The following is a 21,617-nucleotide window of genomic DNA, read 5'->3' as shown; positions in this document are numbered from 1 at the left end:
CAAAGCAATTATTCAAAAAACACCTTCAGACTAAATTGTTGCAGTTTTTCGTGCGTGAGGGGGTTTATGTTGATGTCACTCTATAATCTTGCTAATAAATTATTCCTTATATCTTTCAAGCAGATATGTATGTGTTTTTCCCATATTTAATATTTATTATTTATTAGTTTCTGTTGTATAGATCTAAACTCTACACCGCTTAGATTAGCTATGCTATTTGTAGTGTGTAGTTACCATGTATATCATATTTATATTTATGTGTGTATGTGTGAATAAACTAGAGTAGCAAGGTGAGGATGATTAGCATACATTAGCATAAATTAATTTGTATTTAAAACACGGCTCGATGGAAGAGCATGTAATGTGAATTGATACCGTGTATAAATACCTACCTACCTACCAAAGACAAAAGGATAATATTATTACTTAGCTGCCATTTATGAATATGGTCTATGTTCCAAGCCCACTTCTTGAAAATATCATTCCTGCTTGGGTTAAGTGGACACCAAAATGTGCTTTTGTGTGTCTGTTGTTCTTCAGTGTTGTTGCCTCTAAGCTTTTTGAGTTCGTCAGTCAGATGAAAACAAGTTAATTATTATCATGGAGACTGTAAAGAGTAGAGCAAATTTTTAGGCCACTTCTGTTATGTCATTAGCATGATTATCAGGATTCAGCTTATTACTAAACTATGAGTGCTTAATTTAACTTCTGAATTTTGCTTTTTCCAGGCTCTAACACAAAAGTGTTTGTACATTCTCGTTTTCATGATTTTTTTTAATGAATCGAATGAATACAGCTCAATTTATCAGGCCTTTAAAAAACAACCTTCGAGCTCTTGTAGAAGCGAATACAATCTGTCTGAGAAACTCCTGTTTTTTACGGTAAAGGTTATAAAAGGTACTGAACTCTATTTTAGTTTCACAGAAAATGTCAGATCCCTCTAATAATTGATTTACGAAAGGAAATTGACTAACGAGAAACATTGTAAGCTCATGTTTATTACTTACAATGGACAAAGGGGTTTGGTTTCTGAGGAAACAGCAGTTGATATGGGAAATTGACCACAGGCAATTTGAAAGCTTGAGCTTTTTTATTACTTACCGTCAGCCCAATTATTACAAGAAAGTTGATGGTACAAATACATGTAAAAAAGCCTAGTAGTATAGCAATGTTTCTCATAACATCACCCATTGTTGTTAATATGCCAACCAGAACCTAATTGGCTGTTGAAACAATGACTTCTTTTGTTCTGTGGTTGGCAAATTTGAATATTAAAAGAAATGTGACGTCAATGTTTGTAGACAAGGAATATCACAATATAGGTGGTTTGCCACCAATCTCTAGGGACAAAGGTAACAATGCTGCAATGTGCAATTGCTGGTGGACGAACAAAAGGAGCTAATGACAGATCTTTTGTTTTTCGTCCACCAACATGGCGGGGATGACGTCGTGTAAAAACCACCTATAGAGTGGTAAAGTGTGACGTCACAAATATTTAAAATTATGAAATTATGGGATTCATTAAGATTGCAGAACGTACATGATGAAGAATGGCCATTTGCGAAAAATCAGCATCTTGTTGCAGTTTGGGGATGAGATATTGGCCCTTTCATGCTACATTGACTCCATACAAATCCTTGTAATTTTGTCTTTGTTCTAGACGGTTGGAACAAAGACAAAATTACAAGGATTTGTATGGAGTTAATGAAGGATGGAAGGGCTAATATCTTACCCCCATATTGCAACAAGATGCTGATTTTTGACAAGCGGCAATTCTTCATCACGTACTTTCAGAGTATCTCAGTAAATCCCATAATTTCATAAATTTAGTTTTTGTGACGTCATCACTTTACCACTCTATAACTATAAATAATGAAATTGAAAAATGTGTCAAAAAAAAAAAGCACCAACCAGCCGTCTTCTAAGGGCAGCGACCATAGCTTTCCTTAAACCTTCTTGGGGAGAGGGTTTAAGGAAGGCTCTGTTCGCAGGGTATCCTTTACCCTGCAAGGTGGTTCAAGGTGACAAACTACTGGAAAAGAGGAAGACGAGTTTCCAAAATTTGACGTTATTTTGATTGGTTCCGGAGAGCATGTGCCCTAAGGCCTGAATAGTCATGTTTTGACTACAGTTTACTTAGATTTCCCAGAGCCTTGAATCTGAGTCATAGGATCCGTTGCTCTGGTGACGAGATTGACCCGTAGACTCACAACAATCAAGGAAATTTGGGTCCTGTGTCGTCGCTCGAACGATTTATATATGTTGTGTACTAGTCAAAGCGTGTAAGTGTTTCTGAGCCCATTTGGCAAAACAACATTGGAAGGGGGCAAGGTATTGCAGAGTATTTCAACAGTTTTGTCCGTGGCTGTAGATAGCAGATTAGAGACTGGGCCGAGGTTCGGAAGTGGATGGAAATAGGCGGGAAGGCCCGCTTGTGGTATTAATTAATAGACTTGAAGGGAATTTACCTCTCTCGTGAACTTAAAAAAATGGCGATACAGTGTTGATGTAAAATTTCGTTTCATGGTTATTTTGATGTGGGACATGGTGCTGGTTGAGGTTAAACCCATCGACTAAGTGCTGTCAAAGACCTACCTAACAGAGCATTACTAGAGCAGTTCTTGCTTTCACTTTATTTCAGGTTTGTTGGTTGTCAAAATATTCACAATACGTTTTTGTTTTCGAGAAGTAAATATTAACAAGACTTGAGAAAAGACGGTTGACTCAGAAAATTATGAATAGAAACATAAAGAAAAATAATTAGACAAGTTTCAAAATCTATTCATCAGTAAGTTAAAGAGCCTATCTCGTTTCTCGGCCAGATTCGTAATTCTTATTTGACGAATTTCCAGACTCTGCATTAAATCTACACGATCTTGTGATTCGCTTCTGTTAAGTGAAGGTGGATTTGTGGAGTCTTGATCACGTCCCTGTTCGTCCGGCGTAGTGTCCCATAAACGATGATAGATCTCTAGGTCATTGTCGTTATCCTCTAAGGGAACAGCATTAGGGGTATGTTGGAGTTCTTCATCAAAGTAATCATGGGTAGAAAGAAGTCGAGTAGTCTCAGGTAAATTTTCTTTCATTTCAACTTCTTGGCTGTCGACGATAATTTCATCAAAGAGAGAATTGCGGTTGGAACCTGTTGCATTGGAAATGCCACCATCCCAATCCTCTGGGAAACTGGATTCAGCTTTAAATTGAAGATAAAGAAGAATTCGTCAACCTCCCTAGCATTCGTGTAATTGGATGATAATTTGGCTCACAATACTCTTTGAATTGCCTACAAGGATCGCGAGTTTTGAGGGAAAGATAACCATGCCTTCCCGCCCTAATCTGCGCCTTGCTGATCTTTGTGAATCTCTTAATCATTTGAAAGTCTGTGTTATGGCAATGAAAACCCGCGGTAATAGACCATTTTCGAATTCTCACGGCTGGACTGGATCTAGCATGAAATGGAGGCTAATGCTGGCAAATCTTTTCAAATTAATTTGCCCGCATTAGCCTCCATTTCATACTAGATCCAGTCCAACCGTTAGAATACGAAACTCACCTATTGACCAGGCAGAAGGAAATTATGACCTCAACCCTGTTATTCAGACACATAGTAAGCGTTTCTAATGGGAATGTAACTTGCAGCTCATCCACTGAGACTAAGCACCTTCTTGGCATGTTTTGAATTTGTGAAAAGCCACAGGTTAAAGTTGCAAGCTGGTTACCAGAGGTGGTCTCCAATGCCCCTTTTTCACTGCAAACGGCGAAAACGACCTATTTCGGGGATCTACGAAATTACCGTCTTATTCCTATGCCATGCACTTTGCAATGATTTGTTTTCACTGGGATAAAAAAGGAAAAAAATCGTGTTCCTTGGCAAGATGCAATTGCTCAACCCCACATCCCTTATAGAAGAGGGAGGCAAGTTTGGGGATTGGGGAAGTGGTACTTAAACCAAAAAAAGCCGCCGGATTCCGTTAGTGATGCAAGATACCAGTTAATTCCTCTTACTTTTTTACCTGGCAAGTTAGATCATACTCACCGAGTTGGTCCACTGGCTCATCTAGCAATGTTCGAGACTCCTCAACCTCTGCTTCGGTTGTTTTTAGCGTTGAGGCTATATCACCCGGCCGTGTCCCGTCGCGTCCAAAGTTCTTCATTTCTTTTTTATCTCCCAGTAACAAGCCTGTGGTTGAGTAGTCGTGTGACTTTGCAGATAATTCATCTCTCTCACCGTCATTGTCAGTACCTGGAAAGTCACATGTTTTTGTTTCTGTTACATTTGTATCGGCTCGCTCCATGTCCCCTTCTCCATTCATTTCATCCGGTAACGGAACCTTTGAATCGCCTGCGTATTGCGTGACACTTTGAGCCTTTAACCCAATCTCTTGGTAATTGCTGGTGCCCTTCTTTTCCATGTCATCTCTTGTAGCAAAAGCGGGTACTTCTTTGCGTGACACATCTTTCTGCGTCACGTGACCCTCAATCCTTGCATTTTGAGGCAAGCAGTCGAAAGTTCCGTCTTGTTTGACGGCTCGAGAATTATGTAATACGTTTTGAGAAAAACCTTCAAATGAACCATGGTAATCTTCAGCCTTATCTTCATCTGGAAAAACAGGTCTTTTGTTGGTTGGCTTATCAGTTGCGTCCACTAAATCTCTCACTTCATTTTGAGACAAATCGTTTGTCATCCCATGTTTCGCTATAGCTCGTGCACAGGGCTTCAAGTCTGAAGATCCAAGAAAGGTTGTCCTCATCCTTTCCATCTCATTAGTGTCAGATAAACGTAATCTTTTCATTTTTTTAGACGTTGTGCTTTCCCTTGTTTCAAGCTCATTTTTCCAAACTTCCACCGAAGGAAAAGATCTCTTTGAGTAAGTTGTACGTGGAAACTTCAATCCAATTCCAAACGGAACTAAGGTTTCAGCAAAATTATCTGCAGCACCTTGAGAGTTAACCGTAGACATTGTGCCGCATTCATTTTGACCAGTATTATTGTTATTATATTTTATGCTGCTGTAGCTATTATTGGACTTGCGAGCCGTTGATAGTTCTTTTTCTTCCATTCTCTTCCAGTTCCCATTTCCAGCGTTAGAGAGAAGCGCAGCTGTTTGCAGATCTTCACAAGGAGGATGATCTTCACAATGTGTGTCCTTGGATTTGTTTTCACTCAACGAGGTAAGATTTTCAAGTACTGGCATAACGTGAACTGCATAGGGGGTTGAATTGAGAGAATAACAAAAAAGGTTTGTTCCTCTTGAACAAAAAGGCTAGTCACCTCTGTAAAATCCCATTACAAATTCGGCATTTGGTTAATATGCGGATAAAGAATAATAATTAATCTACATTCCTCTTAAATGTTAGTGCAAACTTAATACTTTGCAAAGTTTTTGAATTTTGATATTTTTCTGTCCCATAAACTTCCCAAACCGGAATCAATAACAATCAATTACAAGGGGAACCGAATGCCCGCCGTAGAAAGTACCCACCCACAACTGTCATATCGACCAAATTAACACCGAATATTTGAGTGATACACTGTTTTACAGATTTCTTGCCGGAAAATCATTTGGAAGTCATAGGTATTTGCAGTCTCTCCCAAAACGTACATATACATGTAAAGTAATATTCAACATATAACCTTCGGTTAACTTACGTTTTTCTTCTCCACCACATTTGCTCCTAGGCGAAATATCCTGGTCTTGTGACTCGCAGATGGTACTTTCTGCTGCACGTGACTCCGAGTCTGTGTGATTATTCACTTCCGGTAAAACTAGACCGGAAGTTGTTTCCCTACTCTCACAACCACTTTCCTTTGTCACTTCCGCTTTTCTCATTCCTTTAGTAAGAGCTTTTACCTTTTTCTGCAGACCAAGAATAGTCTTCAGCATCTGCTTCTTTCTTTGATCGCACTCTGCTCGACCCAATTTACTTTTCATGTACCGTATTTGAGCGATTAGTTGTCTAATGCTCTCTTCCTTACTTCTGGTCTCGAAAGTCATATTTACACTTTTTTTGTGTTCATCAAAGCTTCCATTGGATGGGGGTGTAGAGGCTGTGGATAGCTGGCTTGTGCTCGGGGCACAGAGAATCAAACACTGATCCTCAGAAATGTCCTCGTTGCTTCTTACACCAGTTCCTGATTCATCTTCTACAAGGATATAGTCTGTTGTCTTCTTCACATCTGATATCTGGCAAGATTTTTCCACAGCGCTCAGATTTGCCTAGATGAGATAAAAATTCACGTGCTGGACATTACAAAGTACTGTAATGTGTGCTGTTGATGTAATACACAACCCGCCAATAGATGGTGAATGGGACGTTTCGGAAGGAAATACCCCCTATTCCGAAATGCCGGTATTTTGAAAAAATTGAATTAAAAAAAAAAATCATCGGCTTTTTTGGAATTAGGTGTATTTACAGAGTGATTTTGCGGACTGTTCGAAGAAAAGAACAAAGGCTGCATTGCCATAACAAATTGTACCCGAGCAGTTGGGCGTTTGATAATTCTGAGAACCAACTATTTTCGACGAAAGGGTAACTGGATAACGATGAGGCTTATAGAGGAATAGGTTTGTTGACAGGTTTGAACGGCTAAGGTACGTGACCTCCATTAAAATCGGCGTTTATCCAACCACTTGCCTTTCTGGACATATCTCGCTTGACGTAAAGTTCTAAGATCTGCATTGCAAGCGAATTCGAAATCCCTTGGTGTGAGTCAGAACACGACATCGTGTGATGGGGCGGGCTTCAAGTGTAACGTAGACGACTTGTGTTCAAATTCATCGGAAAGCAACTAAAATTTACATATCCCAATAGTTGGAATGGGTGTCTCCCTTTCTGAAAACTCTATTTTCTCCTGGAATATGCAAGTTTTCTCCCTTCCTCCTTGGGGATTTATGGCATTCACGTCACCAGAGCGTCGGGTCGACCCAAGGCTCTGGGAAACTGTATGTAGGAGAACATGCGCCGTTGGGTTCTAAAATTGGCTATTTGAACCTCACGGCGCCTGCTTACTCCTCGTGCCAACATGAATGCATTAAGGACGGTGCCTACTATTGTTATGGGACGTTTCGGAAGGAAATACCCCCTATTCCGAAATGCCGGTATTTTGAAAAAATTGAATTTTAAAAAAATCAGCGGCTTTTTTGGAATTAGGTGTATTTACAGAGTGATTTTGCGGACTATTCGAAGAAGAGAACAAAGGCTGCATTGCCATAACAATCTCCAGATACTCGGATTTCCTATCGCCGATGCTTGCTAATACAGGGATATTTTTGCGTGGTTTGAAACTATCTGGAGAAAGTAGATCTTAGTAAGTACTCTTGGTATTCAAAAAGAAAATTAGGGGTAACCATGCATTTTTGGGAGATAATTAAGCTTCAATTTGAGAAAGAACGCCATACATTGCTTTGTATTTTAACGCTTTTTACAAATATTATTCATGAATAATCTTTTAAAAATGCGTGGTTACCCCCAATTTTCCTTTTAGATTTCAATAACACTTGTTAAGATCTACGTTTCCTGCATAATCACCCAGCGGGACAAAAATATCTTCAATTAGTAGGCACCGTCCTTAATTAGAGACGCTTTTAATTGTTCTTCACGAAAACCAATGAGAAGGCACTTTGTTTCAGGGTTCCCCAGAGCTCTTCTCTCCCTCAGTCAATAGAAGAGCTCTGGGGTCGAGATTGGGTTTTATGGTAAACCCAACTAAAATCTCCAGATTGAAGGAAAGCCTCCAGTTTTCTCGATTTCACACGATGGGGGGAAACGAGAAAAAAAGGCAATAAAAGGCAGAATCTTACCGGAGGTTTGTCTTGTTGTACTAGCTCAATTTCGATTGATGATTTGGTTGGTCTTGTTGGATTTGTGTTTGATGAACCATGAGTGTTTTCAAACTTACGGGATGCCTCACTGGGTTGGCAACTACGATCAACTCTGGAAGGTACAAGTGGTGTATCCACAGTCTGGTTCATGGAACTGGAAGCTTGTGTTCCTTTTGCGTGGGTACCTTCCCTCTTATCTCCGAGCCTGCGCAACGACAATTGCAAATTTTTTATCCTTGGAAACCTATCTGTGAGATTTTGGTGAATCATTGCGTGTTCATGGTTGGAATTCGGAATATATCTTGTATTCAGGCCTTGTTCCAGTACCGGTTGTGGCTGCTTCTCTTGAATTATAGAGATGGGGCTGACAGGAGAGGAATTCACTGCACCGTAATTTGATTGATTCTTTGGAGCCGGTTTTTGTTGCATTTTTCTGTTCATTGCAGTATTACCATTGTTGCAGTTGCTGTTAAAGAGAGCATCGCCACTGATTCCTGTCTGGACATGTTGCAGCTTAGGCCGTTTATTCGCATTTGCAATTTGGATTGGACGCGCGATTGGTTGAAGCAAAGCTGGGGGCGTGAGTTGTTGCAGACAAGGATTTAACTTAGCGCAGTTGGGGCTGGCTGCAGTCTGAACCTTACAGCCGTTACTTGACGCGCATATGGGTGCTTTTTGACCAGGTGCGCTCATCATTGGGTCTTTTGTTTCGGATGAAGGACGATCCCACTTAAAAGCGGACGTATCATTGGCTTGAAGAGAAGCATTAACATTGGTGGTTTGTCCAGTAGCATTACTGCCTGAAGTTTCAAGATTTGGTCCGTTAATCACTACGACGTAGTTGCCCTTCTGGTCAAGAACAACTGGACAGCATATAGACGTGAGTTTCGGATAATTTTCGTGGTCGATTGCTATTCCCGCGGGAAGACCGAACGCTGAGGGTTGAACGCTGGGATTGCCAAAAGAACTTGGAACGACCCGACAGACTGTGAAGAAAAAATGTGGAAGGTAAGTAAGTGGGTAAGAGATAATGATGGCGATGATGATAACGATGATGGTGATGATGATGATGATGACGATGACGATGACGATGGCGATGATGATGATGCCAATGATGATGACAACGACGATGATGACGATGATGATGACGATGACGATGATGATGATGATGATGCCGATGATGATGACAACGACGATGATGACGATGACGGCGATGGCGACGATGATGACGACGATGATGATGAAGATGATAATGATGATGATGATGATGATGACGACGACGATGGCGATGATGATGATGACAATTGTGATGGTGGTAGCGGTAGTTGTGGTGGTAATGAGTCGATTGATTTAGCACTGGAGCACTATAAACCTACGCCACGATACAAATGCCACAATGAAATAGAATGAAGTTAATTAGCCTCCCACGCAGACGTTCGTAGTGCTTCGTCGCGCGTTCCTCCCCCACTAACGTCTGCTGAAACGAAAAACCACTTCCGTTCAACGGCTGTTTGCCCTCTATTTAAAGAAACCAATCAGCATTGACTGTGAAACGGTCTGTGATTGGTCCGTAATCCACGAACGGAAGTGGTTTTGATTTCAGCAGACGTTCGTGGGGGAGGAACGCGTGACGAAGCCCTGGCCTAAGAACGTCAGTTTGGGAGGCTAGTTGTCAATGAGGTTGTGGCTTCTTCGGTCAAAGACCAAGGGCCCATCATTCAAACAGTTTGTAAAAGAGATCGCAGTTTCTTGCAATCATTTAGTTACTTCAATGTTTTCTCCACTATTCTCGACTCGTTCTTTGACAGTGACCAACCTTTATGTACTAGGATGGCCCAAAAGAATCTGGTATTACCGCAATTACACGATACCAGAATGATAATTATACTATTAATTTTATCTCGTAATGTGTACAATACGCGTGTCGGGTCCATGACATGTATCTTATCCGATACAAGAATCAGTCTCGCCACGTTAAACTTAATATCAAAATGTTTTGCGGTTAACTCTTGTTACTTTTAAAAGATAAGTTTTCAAATTTTTACACACAGCAGTCAAGTTTTTGCCGTCATTCAAATCCACTCATCCTTTCATGGATCAAATCCAGTGTGTGGGTAGAACGTGTAGGCTGTTGATTCATGACAATTTTACAGTGGGGTGGGAGGGCGGTAGGGCAGATTGCAGGAATATCTGCATCTAGAAGAAAAAAGCTTTGCATTGTTGCAAAATGAGCAGAATGTCATGATGATAGAGAAAAATATATGATTACGTCATATGTAACAAAGAAGTACTAATTTATGAATCTGAAAAATCAAGTCTACTTTGTTTAAAAAAATACTCATATGTCTGTGTTTACAAAACCTTGAAAATCGTTGGTTGTTACACAGGGTTCTCAATAAGTTTTGGAGTAGACGGCTTAAATATAAAAGTAGGCGGCGGGAGAAGCGAGTGCCACTTGTTTATAGCAAGTTTATGACCGAAAAGTAGACGGCTCTAAATTTAAAGTAGCCGGTTTTTTAGCCGGCTGCCGGCACTTAATGAGAACCCTGAAGTTGTTAATACTGGTAATTGCCTGATATTTATTGAGCCTTTCAGATTCAGTTGGTAAAATTTAAAATGACAAAATAACTGATGGAAGACGCGTAGACTCTTCTATACGAAGCAGACGTTGAAATCGTGATATAAAAAGAGGTTGACTTTCTAACAAGGCAATATCTACTCGAGGCTCGGTAATAAAACTCTTCTTTCCATTAACACTCAACATGCTTTAATAATTTATTAACTTCCCCAAGCGATTTCTGTGACCTACACAGTAAGCGTGGCTAGAACAGGCATCTGCACGCTCCCTCCCCACCCCTTCCCTTCCCGGGGTCACCTTGACGGGAGGAAATTAGGTCACAGGTGATAGACTTACCTTTAGGTGCGTTTTGAGATACATTTGATTGAGAAGTGACGTGTATCGCTCGTGTTAATGAATCCGGAGCATTTGGTGTTTTTTTCGCTTTGCTCTCAGAGGAAGACGAGGCTGACGCCATATTGGTGGGCTAGCTCTCTAACTGGAAAAAGAAGCATGATTAAATTTATAATCTCTAAATCTATGCTCCGAGTTAAAGCTTAATGATATTGACAAAAATTTTTGGAAAGAGTTGGATTTAGATGAAAATGTGTACCGTAGGTTTTTTCAACAAATTTCACTCGCGTCGGCCTCTGTTCTTCCCCCCTGATTTCTTTTACAAGGTCATTTTCGCGAAAAAGTGAAAAACAGTAAAATGAAAAAAATGTTGGTTTTCTTTTGAAGCCGTGATCTTATCCGGAGTCATTTTCAATGCCTGCTCTTTAACAGGTTGACGTTGGATTACTTTCTAACACTACTCTCAAAGAGACCGGCAACGAGCTGAAAAAGATTGATATATCATCACCGAACACCCACAATATGTTAAACGGAAAACGTATTACTAATACCACTTACCTAAACGCAGGTGCTGCTTTACGACATATCTTCAAGTTTTAACATTATCGCCTCAGGAAATAACCGGTTGGCAACAGAAACAACAAACAAATCGCGTTTTTCGTGATACGGTTACAAACGTTCTCACATAGTTCAAACCTTATGACGCACAGCCCACGTCACAATGGAAAAGTGCGCGCGCATTTCATTTAAAACAAATAATGACACGCGCGCGCATTTCCCTTAAAAGAAAATGGAAACATTTACGCATATCGCACATTTCCTTTAAAACTCATTATTAAATTTTCAACCTCGAATATTGCGTTTCAAGCTTTCTGATTGGTTGACTCAATCTCGGTTATCAGCTCATATCCCGTGTGATCGAATCTGGAAACTGATTTCGTCAAGTGTTGCCAAGCTGAAAAATTAAATTTGGCTTTCATTTCCAAGTGTCCAAGCGTTCAGAAATTAATCGAATTACATAAAAAAATGATTCCATTCGCGCTTGGTGGAGATCAGACTAGTTAAAACCAGCTCGTTGGCTCAGTATTTACCATGTTGGGAGCCCATGAGTGGGAATGAACAACTCCCTTGTCATGCCTATGTCACGGCATTTTTACAGACCGATGTATTTTTAGACTTCCTTTTCCGCAAAAAAACAAAGGCAGTTCCGGTTCGGTGACGCTATGACGTCAAGTTAGTCTTGGGGCTCCTGTGGGAGTCTCATTCGCGGGAAATTCAATCTGAAAATATATCGGTCTGTAAAAACGCCGTGACAAGAATATAGCGCTGTTGTTCGCTTCTTGTCATGGGCTTCTTACCATGTTGAATAACCAATTCGCTATTTCCCCCATCCCATAATGCAGTTTGTTTTGGGGGGTTCTTTTCATAAAAGCAATACAAGTTTTTTACTCTTGGGCCTGTATCGTGCTTCAGTGAACTGGATATCCATTGTTTTAATGCAAACAACCCCCAAAATTAACTGTATTCTGGGATTGGTGAAAACAGCGAATATTGCACAAACATACGAAGACCGGGGATTACTGTCTAGAAGTTTTTTTAGACTCCTTACCAAAAGGTATCCCCAACCTAAAATCTCGGCATCCATTTATTTGACACGTCTTTATTTCTCAACCTTCCACCGTGGGTCAATTTCAAAGCTCATAAAAGATATAAATATATATTTAATGGCGTTGTATCTCTAATCTCTAACCCTATGTCTAATCTCACAGTGTCTATAGTCTCTAAATATCGGTATACAAATCGAAGGAAGTGTGTGAGTTGCTTTCTTGTTAAAGAATTATGTTACTTTTAGAGATTTTTTATTGATAATGACTCTTGCGTGTTATAATATGGCTTTTAATTAGAGGGTCGCCTAGAAAAAGAAATTGAGTATTTTGAGTCCAACCGGTGACTTCCTGGTCACTGGGCGATAACTTTGATATTTACCCAGAAAGCTCCACTCACAGGAAAGTGGTTTTCAGAGAGGTCCTACATCCGATCGAATTGGAATCGGAGAAGAAAGAAGTTCCCTCCAACATGAATAAAGCCTCTCGAACTTAAAGAAAAGGAAATTTAGAAAGAGTAAGAGCGACTTACTTAACGGCAAACCGTGAAGATTTGGGTTTTGCCAAAAAATCAATAAATGTCGTTTGATCTCAATTCATTTCTCGTCTCGGTTAGCTGCTGTAGCTATCGAACATATTCTCAAACCCTGGGGATAGAAATAAGTAGAACAGACAATTTGTCATGGTTTTAGAGCGGTTTTCAATTGATTGTCGAAAGTATAATAAGCGAATTGCTTTGCTTTTGCATTACTTCACTCAGTGAGTTGTTCAAAGTCCTCGCGCCATTTTTTTCAACCAATCAGGATTGAAACATTTTCCCGCGCTTTGTGTCGGCTGCGTGTAATTGCTTCGAATTTTGATTGGTTTACTGGATTGTCTCCGTCCTTTTTCATTGGCCAAAGTAATTACTGTGGTTTTGCTCTTACGACACTCGATTGAAACTCGCTCTATGCCAAGCAGAACAAGCAGAACCGATCCGCTTGCTTCTTACGAATCTTTCGGCTCTCTCTTAGTTTTATCAATAGGAAAAGTAATTTATCACAAATGGTTACCACACACCATTTATGCCAGCCTGAATGCGCATTTTAGCTGACATATTCGTTTATTTAATGACCAGAGACAGTCTTTAAGGTTGCTAAGAATTAAGTTCTACATTGTAATGTCGGAAATGTCCCCATGCAGGTGTATTTACTATTTAGCTATCTTAGATTGCAATTGTGGTTTTCGACATTTTGTGGATGACTTTCTTCCTTTCGCAAGCTGACTGCTGTCCTCCGTCTTCACATTCTTCAATGTTGATTCTTCCTCATTTTTATTATCATCAATGACAATGTCCGCTTTTTCTTGAGTTTCTTTCTCTGTTTTTCTGAGGCGCCTTATGAATGCTTTTTCGAGCCTGAAAAGCAGCTTCTTTTTCCAAGGAATTGTCTCTTTCTGGATTCTCTCGCGAGTGTACAAAATTTTCTTACTCAGTTCTGGAACGGTCAGTTTTTTTCGAGGTGTCTGCTGTTTTTTCTCAGTTTTGACAACTTCAACGCACTCTGCTTGACCCTCGACCTCGATGGTTAGTTCTTTTGATGGCGAGGAAAGATAATTCCACAGCGTCCAGTTTCTAGCCTTGCTTAATATTTTTCTGTGGCGTAGTGTTTCCCCCGGATAGCCATTGCCCTTTTCGATCGCTGAGATCTCATCTGGATCCATTCGCAGTTGATCTTTTAGGGCATTTGATTGGCTTCCTGTCAGGACCGTGCGTGCGCGTGTTTTGCTTTCCAGGCCCCTAGACTCATCGCTATTGCAATTAGAGACCGTTTTCACTTCCTTTGGACCTTTCTTTTGTGCTACAATTGAATGCACCGCCACTATTTTGGGAAGCGCGCTGTGATCAATAGCAAAGCCCCCGCAGTCTACGTCTGCACTGTCTAAGCTACTGTCAGAAGGTAAGGGTGGTAGATTCCTTGGCCCAGAGCAGGTTTCCTGTGGATGTGTGGCTTTTACCTTTCGTTCGTTCCACCCAGCGTTAACCGATGTTTGTACTCTGTGACTGGGTAACTCGACCTTGTCATCACTAGCTGTAGACAATTTACGTTTGGATGAACTTCCCTCTACTTGGTAGTGTAATAATTCTTCCGTAACGTCTTGGCTGTGAGGCTCAGTAATTTGAACGATTGGAAATCTCCCCCAACGCGGTTTGCAATGTTCGTCGCATGCTTTGTCTGAATTTCCTTGAAATTCATTGTTGTCATTCAGCTTGCATTGAGCTTGCACAGGTTTTCCTCTCCTTTGTTCGTACAATGTCCTCGTTTTAGCCTCGGGATGATCACTTGACAAGAGGACTTCCTTTTCAACGTTTTCGTCCAAACTGTAATGGCTGTTGCACTTCGTTTGGTCGTCAGTGCTATTTCTGCGTTTCTTGAGCTCGTTTAAAGTGGTAAGACCACCGATATTGAAGGATTCCTTGAATCGCATCAAATAGCTTATTTCAGCTCTATTGTGGTGCGGCGTCGCCTTGTTATAACCATCTCGCTTTTGTGTAGATGAGGATTTCTGGTTCATCGGTGAGTCTATCTCAATTGGATCTGAAATAATAGACGCACTCGTGCAAGTGTTTTTACTTGTCCGGAGCTGATCTTGTCGGTTGAAAGCTTTGACACTTGTTTGTCTTTTTCCTCCTTTTCTGTTTGCCTTCGATGACTGGTGGGTTAGTCTTGCGGACGCTATGATACTTGGCATTTGATTCGCTTTCACGGGTTGTTCAAAAGGTACTGGTCCCGATTCAGCTTGTGCAGCGCTCTTGTTTTTGTTATCATAACAGGGCAAAGGAGTGGGCACTTCATTCCCTGGAGTCTTTTGGACGCTGCACCATATCTTTGTCCCATGACAAAACAAAGATTTACTGCGTTTATACCGTCTTATCGGGGAATTACACATTCTAGTGCCATTACCATCTCCGAATTCGCTCTTGAAGTCCTGTACAAATGCCTTTTCTTTTTGCATCAGCTGTGCTCTGTAGGAAGAACAGTCTGGCGTGAAATGCATGTTAACGGATTTGCCTGGATTGAATTTTAAATGTTCAGCATCATCAAAGGACTTTGACCTTCCCCGCTGAGTGTTTGAGTGCTGAGGGCGAGTTGCGGCATTTGCCAAAGAGGTGGGATGATCTTGTCGAGATGCAAATATATCGTTATTCCATTCTTGATGTAGCCGGGATAATATTGATAGGTTGTACGTACTTCCGTCATTCCTTACATTTTGATTGTTCTGTGTTTTCGAACCCGTTGTGCCGCAGTTATTTGTCACGATGCTCAAAGGCTGTTGCTGGTCATGCCGATCGGTATTGCCGTCTTGTAGCGTGTTTTGGTTGCCTTGAGGTTCAATACTCAAAGCAAAATGGCCATTCTGTGTGATGGCGGTGTCCCTTTGTGGTTTTTCAAGCAATGATTCTTTTAAACACACCCCACGTGACTCGTCCTCATTGTACGTGGAGTACTTTGTTGGCTGTCGAGGAAAACCGTACCCCATCGTCACAGCTGGTTCCGTTCTGCGTGGTCTCACCTCGGATCCCAATTGGTTTGATTGCGTAAACCTAGAACAGGGATCCAAACAGACTTTGTGTCCAACTTTGCAGAATGGTTTTCTATTGTGAATCTCTGTGGGTGGCGAATCGTCGGTAACGACAAATTCTTGGTGTGTATTCGGCCGATTTTTACTCACAAAATATGTGCCAACTGCAGACTGCAGGGGCTTGCGTTTGGAGCCATCAACAGATAATTCTTGACGTTCTTCAAAATCTACATCCCGTTTGCAACCTTTCTTCCCAGTCGCTGCTTTGCAATGTGGCTGTTTGCAGTTTTTGTGATCAATCCCTTTGTTAATTTCGCACGTCTTGATTAGTGGCGGTGGTGACGGTAGACCTTCCACCGGTGAAGTTGATTTTTCTTGTGAGACTTGTATAGTTATCGCCACAGGATTACTACTTCCACTCTTTGTCGCAGCATTTGCTTTCTTTCTATCGACTCGTGGTTTCCTTGCTCGAGGGTAGTGATGGATCGAATCACTGACTCGTGCACAACATTCATGCGATGTTGAGCCAGGACAAGCGACGAAATCGCAAAAGCGTGTCTGTTCAACGTGAACAACGTCCCTTTGTATAGGCATAACATGTTGACGTTGGACGGGCCAACGGTTGTTTCTTAAAGTGTTGCAGATATTTGAGTAACAAGGATTTCCAAATATTTTCACAGCTGGATATATTGACTGCAAGGAAGAAGCATGTGAAAGGGAAGTTGGCATCAATATTGATCCGATGTTGTCATATGGGAATGACTTATATTTGCTCGGTCTCACTGCAGTTGCACCGCTGCACAGGGGAACACACATTCCTGGCATTGGTTGCCTGACACCTGTCAATAACAATAAAAAGGTATGGACTTTTTTCTTTCATTTGTTTGGTGTAAGAGAGGAGGAGGTGGTGTCCTTATCCCTGGGATAACTTTTACCCTAAGAGAGATCCCGATTCGAGATTTGACTCCACAATTTACGTGCACTAATTTGTATTGGGTGTGCAAGTTTAGGTGATTTCTAACGCAAGCGTTTGTTTCGCGAATAAAAGACCATCCACCTTTTTGAGGTGCAACTTACACCCCCCCCCCCCCTTCCCCCAAAAACTTCCTCCTAGTTGCAATACATCTCTGCACCTCAAAGGAAACAACTTTTACAGTTTTCTTGAAGGTGATTTAAGGGGCTCTGTCACGTTATTTTAGGGTGTTTCGGGGAAATCTTTAGTTAATCACGAGTTTAAAACTCGAAACTGAAATCCCTTTACTGATAATATTATCGTTACATGACAAATAAAATGAGTCTGAGAAAAAACGACTTTTATCCAGGCGATTTGCCATAAACTTGAAAAACGTTGGGCCGACCTTTTTCAATATTACCCAAAGGCAATCCGTTTTAATCTTATCCATTTGTGTCCGTCCATGCTTCTCTTTCCCTTTGCTGTATTTTTTTTATGTTGTTCAACACTGGTTTTGAGTGGTTATTGCAATGTTTCATTCTACTTTTTGGACATTTTGTGTGTTATGAAATTACATCATTTTGTGCGACATATCCCCCTTTAAAGTAAAAAACTGGTTCCCATTCGAACTATGCCTGAGGCATGGCCTTTTTTTCGTCATTTGATGTCACAAACTGCTTTTCAATACGAAGCACTCTGTGACGTCAAATGAATAGCCCCATACTGGCCAAAGTATACCGCTGGTGAAATCGTAAATAGACAAATGCAAAATATACATTCAATGCAAGTGGAGTGATTTTCTGTAGCAATGAAAATTATTTTGGGTGTTGCACCTTGAATAAATCCAAGTGAAACATTTGCTAATTGTTTTAAACAAACTTTTACTTAGGTACGCATACCATTTATTTGTGAGAAAAAGCGAATCTTATTCCACGTTTTCATTACGTTGGGCGACATTGACCTTGCCGAACTTCGGATCGACGGCCACCTAATGCGAACTGCAGTTCTTTTATTTGCTACGACACGCAATCAATTCGTCGTCTTCACTGAGCAGAACTGTGAAGAGTGCTGAACCAACGAAGCTTAAGAGTTGTAGTACGATTTTTGTTACAAATGAATACTGTTCAGCTATTACGTAACAAATCGGTTTTCGGAGTAGTATTCATTTTGGCCAATTCTGTGATAAAAAGGCTGTTTATTTGCGACAAAAGCGTCGAGAGGTTAAAAGCAAAGAAGAGAGCATTTAACTACATGTAGCAACTTGATTTCCTTTGTAACCCTAAGCTCTTAAAAATTAACTGCACTTCGGCATTTTCATTGACGAACACAGAATGAGCGATGGCCGAACGAAGTTCGAACTTTCTGTGTGCTTGTTTAATTTCTCTCAGCCGATGGTCTTTGTATAAAAATCTAAATCTACTTCTCCTCTTTGATTCGGCTCCATATTCAGTGGTTTTTTTTTGTCAATTTAAGCAGTTGATAAGGAGATCCTGTATTCGAAAGCATCCCCCTTAATTCAGATTTGCGAGCTTAAACTTGAGTCTCAAAGGAACTTGTTCAAAACATTTACGTTTGTTAATTAAAAAAAAAAATCCTGAAAGCTCATTTACCGCTTATCCATGGATTCCGGTGACACGATGTTGTTTGTATATCAAAGTTTCTTTGCAGCGACATCTCTTATTCTTGCTGTAAGCTACAGAAGCGTTTCGCGGTTGCAGTAGCATTTTATATGAAATTCTCTTTTTCCACTATTTACCTGCAGCATCTTTTTATCGTACCGTTGCATTGTTGGAATTTAACACAATTTACAGCTGAAAAAACTCTTACAGCTTTAATTGCTTGTGAACAGCTGCTGTGTTTCTCATGTTTTTCGGTCATTTTTTTTAAATAGATGAACCTACTATAAACTTATTAAGTGATTATAAAACGAAGATTAAGACGCTATATCCACGAAACTAATGCGGTCATTGGCTGTGGTGATCTCTGGACGTGGTAGCAATAATAGCATTATCTTGAAGGTTGATAAATGACGCACAAATACGATTGAATATTGATTTTCCAAAAGTTAAGAGTTCTTATAAGATTGAGATTCTGACTCTGACTCTGAAAGGATCGACTATATTTGCTTGTTTCTTGTAAGCTAGACGTGGTTACCACCTCTGCTATCCCCTACATTTGATTCTGCGACTGAAGAGTTGAACTTTATTTTTGACTTAAGTCGTAATTGCGTCATGTGATGGCCACAGCAATTAAAATATAACTCAACTCCCTTCAAACCATCAAGCCCTAAACCGGTCATCTCTCCTGACTAAGGCCACGTGTTTTGTGTTTTATCGATCCTTGAATTTTAAGTTTCCTCAGTTTTGATTATTGACATATTTCGCAATGCATGCAGGCGGCTAGGCTATTCTGTATTGAACATGCAGAGTGAGTTTATTTAGGAGTTAGCGCATCAGTGTTGAATTCGCCGGATCAAGTTCTTTCAAAGTGTGCGAAAAGTAAGCCCGTGAATTGTTATGTGTTTTGTGGTGTGAAAAAAAAGTTGGACCAAAACAATAGACCATTTCTTGATATGACCATCTTCAAAGATTATACACACATAAACTGGTTTGACTTTCTAGTTTCTTCTGCTACTTCGTTAAGATATGCTATAGTGCTGAAGGACACAAGCGAAAATTTGATTATCAAACAACTTTAAAGTAGATTTTTTAGCACTGAGCAAACGCTTTAGGCCGGATGAGATAAGACGCATAAGTGATGAAATCATATAATTGTATCTATTGAGCTTTCATTTACCCTTTTCGAGCATCGAATTGACCCTTTGCACATTTTTCTTTAATCCCTTTTTGTTAATCTCTTATTGATCTCTATCGAACGGAGAACTTTCCTAGTCTTCTCCTACTTTTTATACGCGTGGTTTCGTTTCTAGACTTTTTGTTCGCGCACACAGTAAAACCTTTCAATGATGAGAGGCTACAAATAAAAAATTTACTTGTTGCAGACAAGCCTGAGTCACGCACGAAAACACTCGCAATGGTGACTAACTGTTTTTTTTTTTTTTTTTCGGAGTGCAGTGATGGCGCAGTGATGGCGCAGTGGTGAGAGTACTCGCCTCCCACTAATGTGGCCCGGGTTCGATTTCCAGACTCGGCGTCATATGTGGATTGAGTTTGTTGGTTCTCTTCTCTGCAGCGAGAGGTTTTTCTCCGGGTACTCCGGTTTTCCCCTTTCCTCGACAACCAAAATTTGATTTGATTTGCGTTAACTTGTTAATTTCAATTTAGAGTGTCCCCGATTCTCCGATTAGTGCTACAGCACTAGAAGATTAGACACTTAAATAAAGTTCCTTTCCTTTTCTTTCTTTTCCTTTGTTGTTGATTTTTTGTAATTGAAAAGAACGAAAATACCGACGTCAAAAGACGCAGCTAAACAAAACGTTATAATACAGTGATCAGCAAAAAAAAATTAACTTCTGTCGACTGTGAAATCTTCGTAGTCGTTATGGTTTTAGCTTTAGCAAATCTCCGAGATCTGTATTTGCGTTTCGATTTGAAAATGTTGTTTGACCTCGGTTGCAAATGTAAGAGTTGAATTGTGGAAATATGTGGAAGATATTTCTTCCTCGCTAAACTGTTACATCGAAGGATTAAAACATATTTAGCCGAGTTTTTATAAGGATTTGATGAGCATCAAATAGCTAATGAAGTTAGTAGTGTCCTTGGCTGATTGAAACGCCGCGAAAATTCGGTTGCATCAGCTGAGTTCATAAAAGAAAATTGAATGTCAAAGGGCGATTGGCAACCTCACGTTTCAAGCGATAAGTCCACGTCAAATCGATTATCTGGATATCATTTGATCATAACCAATAGCGATTTTTCTCGTCACGTCACCCATTGTTATTAATATGCAATCCAGAACCTAATTGGCTGTTGAAACAATGACTTTTGTTCCGTGGTTGACAAATTTGAATATCAGAAGAAATGTGACGGCAACGTTTGTAAACAAAAAATATCGCTATTAGTGTAGTCAACTCCGAACAATTTAATGTCACATTTCACGCGTTCTGGTAGGTACTCAAAGTTGCTAAGCAATGCCGATTTCCGCTATCGTAGGCGTTTCGGATTATTCGCTTTCAGTTAATTAGCTTGTACGATATCTAATAAGACAATTTTTCACCTCCGTGTTGGTACAAGGCGGGAATATTGCTCCTACACACGTTATCGGGACACGCGCTTGTGGCAAATTGTTCGCTGATACGTTTAATGGAAAACTACATTTGGAACGAGTGCGGAGAATTTCCTCTATTGTATTCACGTGTTAAGATTTTGCTGCATTTTTAAGAGCCGAAAAAGTCTTGTACAACAGAATAACAACAAGAAATTTTCTTTCAAGTTTAGGATACAGTTTCAGTTTGAAACTGACCTTTAGTAACACTTTGTTGCCGCGTCCAAGGTGATGTAACTTGATGACTGCTTTGGCTCTGTGATCCTGGGAATGCATCATGAGGCAGATAGTCGAAGTCATCCCAAATCAAAACTGGCTTATCTGTCATGTTAGGTAATTAACCTTTGAAAGGAAAAGGTTCCTAGGTTAGCTGGATAGCAAATGGTTGGTGTGTGCGTAGGATGGAAAGTGGCTGTACCTCTGAGGAAAACCCTAGTAGGATTTAGCAGGGGCTTTTTTCAATTCAAATAGACACGTGATATCTTTAGGAATCCCAATTGGCGGTAACTTACAAGTGATGCCATGCAAGAGTTGACCCAGGG

At 40.4% G+C, this 21,617-nt stretch overlaps 1 protein-coding gene across 9 annotated transcripts in view; it reads right to left on the bottom strand.

Annotated features, from left to right (window-relative positions):
* Window positions 1–12,378: 12,378 nt before the first annotated feature.
* Window positions 12,379–21,617, bottom strand: part of LOC138029862 (uncharacterized) — a 28,532-nt gene continuing 19,293 nt past the window's right edge. For 7 of the 9 annotated variants that reach the window (XM_068877679.1, XM_068877683.1, XM_068877678.1 and 4 more), the window contains exons 2-3: window positions 21,274–21,417; window positions 12,379–16,738 (exon numbers count right to left, since the gene is read on the bottom strand). In XM_068877679.1, coding sequence (XP_068733780.1) covers window positions 13,530–16,738; window positions 21,274–21,403 — 3,339 coding nt within the window. In that variant the 5' untranslated portion in view covers window positions 21,404–21,417 and the 3' untranslated portion in view covers window positions 12,379–13,529. Of the gene's footprint in view, window positions 16,739–18,461; window positions 18,598–21,273; window positions 21,418–21,617 lie in introns of those variants that run through there. The other 2 variants (XM_068877686.1, XM_068877687.1) reach the window with 2 other exon arrangements.

This window comes from Montipora capricornis, chromosome 13, assembly GCF_036669925.1.
Source record: "Montipora capricornis isolate CH-2021 chromosome 13, ASM3666992v2, whole genome shotgun sequence".
Lineage (NCBI taxonomy): Eukaryota > Metazoa > Cnidaria > Anthozoa > Scleractinia > Acroporidae > Montipora > Montipora capricornis.
The sequence above is the reverse complement of the archived record's forward strand: the minus strand, read 5'-3'. Positions and strand labels throughout refer to the sequence as shown.